General features: G+C 37.5%; 1 protein-coding gene across 1 annotated transcript in view; it reads left to right on the top strand.

The window, feature by feature from the left end:
- The window catches only part of LOC104523654 (exportin-1-like), a gene marked incomplete at its 5' end in the record, with an annotated part of 7,444 nt that extends 5,653 nt beyond the window's left edge, over positions 1 to 1,791 (top strand). Inside the window, one exon of the mRNA XM_010166309.1 lies at positions 718 to 1,791. Coding sequence (XP_010164611.1) covers positions 718 to 864 — 147 coding nt within the window. The remainder of the gene's footprint in view (positions 1 to 717) is intronic.
- Between the last annotated feature and the right edge of the window lie 8,032 nt (positions 1,792 to 9,823).

Genomic DNA, 9,823 nt, shown 5'->3' with positions numbered 1-9,823 from the left:
CAGCTTAAAGCCATTTCCCCTTGTTTTGTCATTAATTGCCCTTATGAAAAGTCCCTCCCCAGCTTTCTTGTAGGGCCCCTTCAGGTACTGGAAGATCTCCCCGGAGCCTTCTCTTTTCCAGGCTGAACAGCCCCAACTCTCTCAGCCTGTCCTCATAGGAGAGGTGCTATAAGTTCTTTTGCAGCTGTTTAAAACGTAGCAAGAACTCTGACAAATGGCTTTCGTGACTCTGGATGGTGTATCATATACAGTGTGATTGAATTTTATAAATTGGGCTAAAATGTCATCACTTGTGCTTTGTGCTGTGCATACAATTCATATGTCTTAAGATGGCTGCAGAACTGACTCTAATGGGAAATAAAGCAAGCTGATTTTTAACCGTGTTTTGTTTTAGTTCTGCTTCAGACTGGGACATGTTTTGAAACTTGCTAGAGTAATGCTGTGCTTTTAGTTTTTTGAGAGATCCTAGGATTCAATAGCGCTACGCTCCAAACGCTGGGTTACTATAGCATCCTGTTCTATAACACATAGTGAAAATCTTAAAATATTTCACATTCCTTTTATATTCTGACCTTAGGAACAGAAAGCTAAACAAGCAAATAGTCTGGCAGGGAGCGTGAAGGGAAGATGTTTTCTGTATCATTCTGGGTTTTGGAAGCTTATTACTCTGCCTCAAGCATTTGACAATAAACTAATGATTTTATGTGAATTATACAGGAATTTGCAGGTGAAGACACATCAGACTTATTCTTGGAGGAAAGAGAAACAGCCCTTCGGCAGGCTCAAGAGGAGAAGCATAAACTTCAGATGTCTGTACCTGGCATCCTTAATCCACATGAAATTCCCGAGGAGATGTGTGATTAAAAACAAACAAACAAAAAAATAAAATAAAACAAGTTTTGCAGTTTTCTTTCTGTACAGCTACTTTGTTGTGATAGAAGAAAACAGCACTTGCATATTTGTTGACCAAAATGATGCCAATTTGTAAATTAAAATGTCACCTAGTGGCCCTTTTTCTTATGTGTTTTTTGTATAAGAAATTTTCTGTGAAATATCCTTCCATTGTTTAAGCTTTAGTTTGGTCATCTTTATTTAGATTTGCATGAAGTTGAAAAATTAAGGCATTTTCCAAGTAATTACTTCATGCCCATTTTGTGGCTAAGGGGAAAATAGGCAAAACATAACTTGTAAAAGACTATATTGCAAAATAATACAATTTCCTGTAAGAGTATTGATTTTTAATTCGGGATAATTTTCTTTCTAGTCTGTCTTGCAGTCTAGGAGAAAAGGTAATGAGTAAAGGAGATTGAATTAATTGTTAAGCAGAGGATTATAGTGCTGCATTTCGTTTGATCAGTTAGCAGCTTTTTGGACTGAGTGGTAAGGCTAGGCTACATGTATTTGCAAGTTGTATGGCAAGTTTGCAGCAAGATAATGTGCATATCATCCCATTGTAAAGCAACTTCTAAAGAGTATGGGAACACAGTACAGTTAGTTATTTTTACACAGTTCTTTTGTTTTTGTGTGTGTGCTGTCGCTTTGTCGACAACAGCTTTTTGTTTTCCTCAATGAGGAGTGTTGCTCATTTGTGAGCCTTCATTAACTCGAAGTGAAATGGTTAAAATATTTATCCTGTTAGAATAGGCTGCATCTTTTTAACAACTCATAAAATAATAATAAAAAAAAAAAACCTCTGGCTTTTGAGATGACTTATACTAATTTACATTGTTTACCATGCTGTAGTGCTTAAAGAACACTACTTAAAAGCAAAATAAACTTGGTTTACATTTATTTTTCTTTCTTTGGCTTATTCTTTTATTGGATGAAAATGCTGTGGTTGTATTTACTATTTGTATCCTGAAGGCATAGAGAGTTCCTTGAGGTCTAGATAACTGTTGCTTCTGGCTTGCCTCATCTCAAGGACTTTCTGTGCTTGAAGTTAACATGAACTAAGTTGGGTTCCATTTGGAAGTACAGTTAGCTGTTCAGCCTTACCTCCATGAATTAATATTCCATTTATTCGTTACTGTCGAATGCCAGGAATGAGGTACTCTTGCTCTCTCTTTCTGAACTCTTTGCGATATATTTCAAAGAGGTATTGCACTGTATCTTGACTAAACAATTGATACTAGTACATGTTAATAACACGTTAGACAAGATCTACAGTTATTTTTCTACCTAAAGTTTTATAGTTAAATGATTTTTCACAGATTTATGAAGTAAGGATATGAAAAGCAGTATGAACACTTAAGATTGTGTACAGTCTTGGCTTCCCATTTTTGTAATGTAACTTTTCTCTGTTTTCTGACAGTTGATGTTAAGGTCTCCCAAAGTTTTTCCATTTATTTGGTCTCTAATCTTAAGATTGTTAGAATGATACAAAGTATGGCCATTCGTGCAGAGCTGTAAAACAAGGTTAGACAGTTGTGGAGGTGTTTTATGTAAGTTTGGATACTGTAGTTAACTTTGTGCTGTATATTCCTTTGAAGAAGTGCATGAGTTAGCAGTGTTTGTGTAGAATTTAGCTGTGATCAGAATGTTTCCAGTCTGAAGTACTGGCGGCCCCTTTCTGTTTGTGAACATCTCTCCATTTGTTTTACTTAGCTGGCTCTAAAAAAATCATAGCTGCTCCTTCCTGAAGATTGTTTGGCAATATAAATATTGTGAGCCAGCAGTTGCTAATCTTTGGCGAGAAGGTTCCTCAAACCCCTTATAGACATTAAATGGCTTGTGACCAGGCTTGAGTTGCAGCATTATAGAGCTATAGATTATCAAAAGCTGTGCAGAGGAGTAAGAAGATCTTATTAAACTGGAAATAAATACCACTGAGAGCGTGACATCAGAACGATCATATCCCATGAGTCGCAGAACTAAATACTAAATTGGCTCTGACATGCGGTGGCATTAACGGAGCATCGAAAATAGATTTGAACAAAAAAATGCATGTGTGCTTTTATGCGTGTTACTTCTTTCCATATCTAAGATTCAAGCTAGTCTGAGGCTCGTGGTCTGGTTGTTCACTGAAGAATTAAATCTGACCTAAACTCCCAAACAACAAATCTGAAACATAAAGTTGGTTCAGAAAAGAGTTGTTTCATTATTTTGATACCTTTTTGGGTTATCTAGTAACAAAATTCCCTTTTAGATGTAAAAACTTAATTGTGGTCTTAACTTGTTATCTTAAGAATCGGTGCCTTTCACTGATCTCTGCAGATGCTCTAAAAATGCAGCTCATGCAGAGTTCTGGATACCATTAAAGATTTGACTTGGTGTGTGTGCGTATTTCTAGTGCAGTTATCCTGAATGTGGAGAAAATAATTACAGTGTAAATCTTAAAAAAGTTCTCGTTCTAATGCACACTCTGTAAATTAAAATATATGGATAAAAAGCATGAACCATCATATAAACATCTACATAACTTGTAATTATATGTAAACCAATGTTTTGTGCATATTTCTATACAGATTTTTTTTAAAACTAATTCTATATACTCCAGGTACATTCATAAATACAAATATTACAGGGTGTTTTCTGTGTTTACATGAATTGATTGCCTGTTAGCTGATGAAGACACCCTCAAGAACTTGTTTCAGGCTACCATGATGTGTTTGCTACTGTAACCGAAGCAGATTATTTTCCAAAATATTTTAGGTTAGTTTATTTGGTTTGGAGTTTTTTTAACTAGAATAATTTGGTGTGCATTAATCTGGTTGGTTAAGTGAACTATTTTCCAATAAAGCTAATATTTATGCAAAAAAAGCTTCAGAAATGCTCATCTCTCAAGGAAGCTTTAAGAGTTACTTCTAATAACACTGGAAAGGCAATATGACTTCATTGTGAGTTTCTTAAGGGGGGGAAAGAAAAAAGATTAGGAAATGATGCTGCAAGTAATGCATTAAAATGTAGAGATGCTGACTCAAGTGAGGAACTTGCATTAGTGGTGTATTGTGACCAGAGGCCAGTCTGTCCCATGGTCCATTTATCATTGGATAAGTGATTGTTACTGATCCAGGACTTTTGGGGTACTGTTTGCATTTGCTGGAAGGTATGTCTAGACTTTTTCCCTTTCTCCCCACTTAGTAGGTTTGTCTCCAAATGTTACAGAGCAAAATTAACATGTTAGCAATAACATTTCACAAAAAGATTTTGCTACCAAAAACATGTAACAGAACATACCTCTCCCTTCATCTGCCTTTCACGAGTGCACCTCTGCGCTCGATTTCTTGAGACTGAATTTATTTTTAGACTTTCAGATTTAGGAGATCTTTGCTTCATTGTCCAAGGCTGATTATGGCCAGCAGTGTTCTTTTGGGGAAAGGCTTAGCCATTCCAGTTGAGGGATTAATTTTTCAGGTAAGATTTCACATACAGTGCATCTTAATTAAAGCACATGAAATAACTGATTTCATACATACGTACCTGCCCTGTGTGCTGCTCTTGGTCTTTGTACCTGTGTTTCTCACTACCTGTGAGTGTGTGTTTGTGCTTTAAGTCGGTACAAGAAAATAGAGCATTAAGAAAAGATGTGGTTGAGGAGAAATTTTTTTGAAGTTAAAGAGTGTGGATGAGAATGACAGAAGTCAAAGATGAAAATGAGACACACTTCATTTTCATTTGTATTTACCCCTTTTAAGTTAAAAGTTAAACCACTGTTTTCTAGGCAGTACATTGTGTAGTCTCTTCCAAGTCCCCCATCAAATTATGTCCAGGGGCTTTTTTTTTTTGTGAACACCTTTTAAATCTTAATTATTTTAAAATATATTTTTAAATGTTGTCTCAGTCTTTTTGAGTCTTGAGAAGTCTTGTAGTCTTTTATGGATTCTGTAATTTCATCGAAGACTATCATGAAGAATTGGCCAACTTAGGTTGGAGGATGGGGGGAGCAGTTAAAATTCTTTTCTCTGATATGACTGCATAACAAAGTTAAGTGTGTACCTGTGCTGCGAAGAGCCGACTGCAGCCCACTTAATACCACTGCCGGTTATTTTAACACATATATTGATAACCAGGCAGTAGTGACCAGTTTTCTCTTGTGGCATCTCTGGCATTAGATCTAGCTTGAGCATTTTTGCATCAACCTTCGTAACTGGTTTTAGGAACTTCTCAAATCTTTGCAATTAGCTTGTGAACGCTTTTTTGCTTTACCTCTGAGCAGTTTGCTTTCAGGGTTAACTTGAAACTTGCACCTGTGCAATCATAAAAGCAAAGCTCTCCAAAGGGACACTGTAAACACAAAGTCTGAAGGAGGTCTGAATGTACAAAAAAAAGTGCAGCTGTCTGCTCTATCTCTCTGGCTGGTAGGATGGTTCAGTTACTAGTGGTACTGTTGCTCATGCTCAGAAAAGTAGCTGTTGTCTTGCTTTCAAATCAAAGGGATGACCAATCATCTGACAACTACTTTATAGACTGAAATAATCAAAATTAAGATTGAAACACACTGTGAGGGATATTATCCTAGAAGGAAGTTGGGAACATGGGTATAATCCTCAAGACTGTCCCATCTGGAAAAAGCAGTGGTAGACTAGTAGCACTGAACCTCAAGCTTGTGCAGTCAGATTTCCACCAGACCTTTCTCTATGGGTACAGAAGTACTCACCATGAAGTAACTCCAACTGAATTACTAACCCAAATTGCAATTTAAGAAACAGGCTCTAAGATGCAGTCTGAAACCACTCTGAAGTTGGAACTTGCCCTATTTACCTGGCTGTACAGTGTGATTCTTACCACACCTAATAGCTGGTAATAATGTTTCTTAGAATGCAGACTGTTTTCTTACTAAAATGCTGAGCAGCCCGTTACCTGATTTGGGAGCAAACTGTTTAATGTAGTTTGGCGGTTTAGCGACCACTATCCTAACAGATGGGGCTATAAATTATTTTGGTGTATTCTCTAATATTTGGGGTAAGACAAACTAATTGAATTTTTCTTCACAGGGTGCTGTGATATCGGGGTCTAGTTAGACATGAACCTTGTTAAAAAGTTTAAAATGCTGATAAAGCAAGGAAAGTCAAGTGCTGGACCTTAAAAGTGCATAAATTTAAACTGATTCTGTTGCACTTCAGCCAAGTTTCATTGGTAACTTTACATTATGCAGGCAGAGACTTACGTCCTTTAGTGAAATTCAGGATTTCCTAGGCAATGGATTCTAACCATTTCCAGCATCGTTCCAGACTATATAATGGGACTGGCTGGAATTCACCTTTTTGACTCTTATCCTTTGTATATCAGAACTAACTTAGTTGCTTTCCAGCTGTCACAGCCCCCATCTCCTTTCAGCACCTGCTGAAATCACTGGTAGTTTACCATTCACTGTAAATCATGGCAGCAGAGAGGTAAACATGCAATTCATTTGGCTATTGCTGCTAGAGGAAGGGGAGCCTGCAACAGAGCAACAGAAAGTTCACACAGATGATAATTCAGTCATCCCACATCAAAGTTCTGGCTGAAGTCGTCAATGGGACTAAAAAAAAAAAAAAAAAAAAAAAAGTATCTTATATTCCACAATTACTATTCTGAGGTCTAACAACTAACTATATATGTACATATAGAGAATGAAGGCTAAAAAATAAAAAGTATGGGACAGGTGAGGAGAGGCTGAAGTGTCCCAAAGAAGGAAAAGGGGCAACCAGTGTTACTCTCTTAACCTTTAATCCACCTTGGGATTGTTGGGTTTGGTTTTTTGTCTGTCTGTGTTTTGATTTGGTTTGGGTTTCCCCCCCCCCCCTTCTTGTGCTGAAGGGTTAACTCCACCTTCTACCTTAAAGAAAAACGGGACTACAGTATTAGTTCAGTGTTGGGACGCAGTGGGACATTAATTTTGGAAAATATATGCATGTATGTTCTCAAACTCTTAACCCAGTCCTAAGTTTGGATTTAGAATTTTAGTTTTGCTTAGTTCTTGCATATATCAAAGTTACTCCTCTAGAAGAACTGTGCTGGCAGTTTACCAGATCAAATATTTCCAGATTAGGAGCATCACAGTCAAGGGACAGAAAGTGGGCCTCCTGGGGATCAAACAACCTTCCAAGGATGGCACATGAGGAGAGAATAAAGGTTAAGAGGAAAAAAAAAAGTGCAGAAGAGCAGGAGGCTGATGATCACTGTAACCAGACCAGTTACAGCTCTTGTTGTCTTCTACTTGGAAACTAACATTTAATTAATTAAAAAAAAAAAAAAAAGGGCATTTTCATCTCTATTTAAAAAAAAAAAAAGGAAAAATCTTGTGTGCAGTAAAAAGAATTTGGCTGGCAATATTCCAGCCTACACAAAAGTAGGAGTGACTCAAGGTCATCCATATTCTGTTGTATTCACTGAACTTGGCACGTGATAACCACGCTTCAAAAGGCCCCTTCCTTGTGCTGACTCTGGTGTTTACGTGGGGCTGTAATCAGATTAAAGAGCTGATTTGCCAGAAAAACAATCTTTTTAAGATGTTTTGACAGTTAATTTTGGATGTGTTATAAAATTTCCTGCAAGGTCTTTATAAGGAAGGAAGAGGGGAAAGGAAAGTGCAAATTCAAATTGGATTGTGCAGCTTGTAGAACTATGCTTTCTATCAAAAACTGTGGTCTCTGGTTTTCCAGATGCAGACAATTCATTCATATGTAGCCACTGATTCATTCCATGCTAGCGGGAATGGAATACCTGTGCGATAGGATGTTAAAGGTTAAGGAAGTGAATAAGCATGACTTCTTGGAGATACAGAGTTTATATTATTTTGGTATGACAAAGTTAAGATGCTTTTTAAGCTTCTCTTTGCACAGCTCTTGCTTCCAACTTCAGTAACTTCAGTTTTAGTAATGGTAATAAGTAAAGGGTATTCCAGCAAGTGAAGATTGATATGATTCAGAAAACAGCATGTGGCATATTGTAAAGACAAGTCCTGAAAGCTGTGAAAAAAAAAAAATGACATAAAAAAGAAAGATAATTGAAATAATCTCAGACACCTAGAAGGTAAAGACAGCAAATCAGTTCAAAAATTACATTATGTGTATGCATGACATAAAAAGCCTCTGATCTAACTTTGATGGATCTCAAGATTCCAAAGTAGTGCTGTAGAAAAGAAAGGTTGCTGGTACCTTAATTCAGGTATGAGCAGAAGGTGATAGTTTTAATATTCTGGACTGCTTTTTTATTCTTCACATTATCAAGCTATCTGGAAGAGATCAAACAACCAAAAAAAGGCTTTATAGGATCCAGTACATCTGTGCTATTTTAATAACTAAACTACTACACCTATGTCTATATAATACTAAATATATTGTTTAAAAATACTAAATATATTGTTTAAAAAGACTATGACAGTCAGGAATTAAAACATCTTTGTTACATATAACAAGAAAGATCAGTAAAAAATTGGAGGGAAGTTTCTAGTTTATTTACTGGCACTCCTGTCTCTTCTATTGGTAACCTTTGTTATTCTCAGAAATCCTTCCTGTTTGAAAGATACTTGGATTAACATATGATGTGAATTTAAAGTGACAGACAACGAGGAATTTGTATCTCATGAGACTCTCAAGTTAATTTTCTGTATTAGAAATGGAAATTTCGGCAGGAATATTTAAGAATATCTATTCTTGTTGATAATCCTAACTTGCAAAGTATTTCAAAAACAAGTAGTGACAAGAAGTCTGGGTAAAAGATCATTCTAGTATATTCCTGACTTCCACGGGAGTTGCTGTAGCTGAGACTAGGTCTTGTAAGTACAATAGCTTGTCTCTTTATTTTTAAACAGTAGTCGAGGTCTTTTTGTCCCAGCTTAACAAACTGATGCTTTGAGGAGTGTTAGGAGGGCGGGATTCTGTGTGCTTGAGTGGGAGGTTATGGACACAACCCCCGTGCTGTTACAGCCTGTGTGAATATATATGCACATGGGGGATTAAAGAAACAGAACTGCATTTCCACAATGACATCAGACTTAAATGGAAGAAATATGAAATATATAAGTCAGACACTGAAGAACTCAAAACAGCTCTCCATTTTTTTTTCTCTCCCCTAATTTGGCAATTTTTATTTAACTTTCTCCTAAACTATCCTGCATCTGCATTGCGGCTATTAATAGATTTGTTTCTTTAATGCTATGTGCGAGTCGGTAACCGAGGAGCGTTCCCAATAATACAGTAACTCACCACTGGGTGGTACTACAGAAATAAAAACCATGGCGGGATGCTAGAGAAGTGTCTACTTTGGGGATAAAAAGCAGCCAAGCTTTCAGCTTGGTGCGATGTGTATTCCAGTGACCCGGGAGCATGGCAGACCGATGGATGGCAAAAAACGGTTTTTTTCTTGCACAGACAACGGTTTGCCTGAAAACTTGTCTTGCAGGGCTCTGAAATCTGCTCAAAACGTGACTGTTAACCGAAGGGGTAGTTGTAATCGGCATAAATTATGTAACTTCAAGTGAAGTTCTTTCATTTGTTTTTTATAAAAGACTTTTATCTTCTTATGAAAATGCGGTATTTCCAACTCCTCACTTGCTATCAGACTTTGATTATACAGAATACATCACTGCCCGGGGGAGGGGTAAAGCAGGGTCCAGAACTCAAACACATCTGACATAAAAATAATTTTATTATTTGCCTGCAACACTACCGTAGTGCTTCAAAGGTTTGTTTTCAGGAGGCCGGGCTCGGACCTGCCCGTCCCTCGGGGTTCCCTCAGCCGGGGCTGGGCGGGAAGGAGATGGCCGACGACTCTTCCGTCCCGCGCCCTGCCACCGGAAAACACCAGGAACGAGCAAAAGGCGAAAGACCTGAAAATCCGCCTGGAAGAAGGCAGCTTCCTTGCCAGGCAGCGTGCCCGTAAGGCGCCCGCCGGAGCTCGG

The sequence above is a fragment of the Antrostomus carolinensis genome, unplaced genomic scaffold, assembly GCF_000700745.2.
Source record: "Antrostomus carolinensis isolate BGI_N321 unplaced genomic scaffold, ASM70074v2 scaffold11374, whole genome shotgun sequence".
In the NCBI taxonomy this organism is placed as follows: domain Eukaryota; kingdom Metazoa; phylum Chordata; class Aves; order Caprimulgiformes; family Caprimulgidae; genus Antrostomus; species Antrostomus carolinensis.
This window is presented reverse-complemented; position numbering and strand designations above follow the sequence as displayed.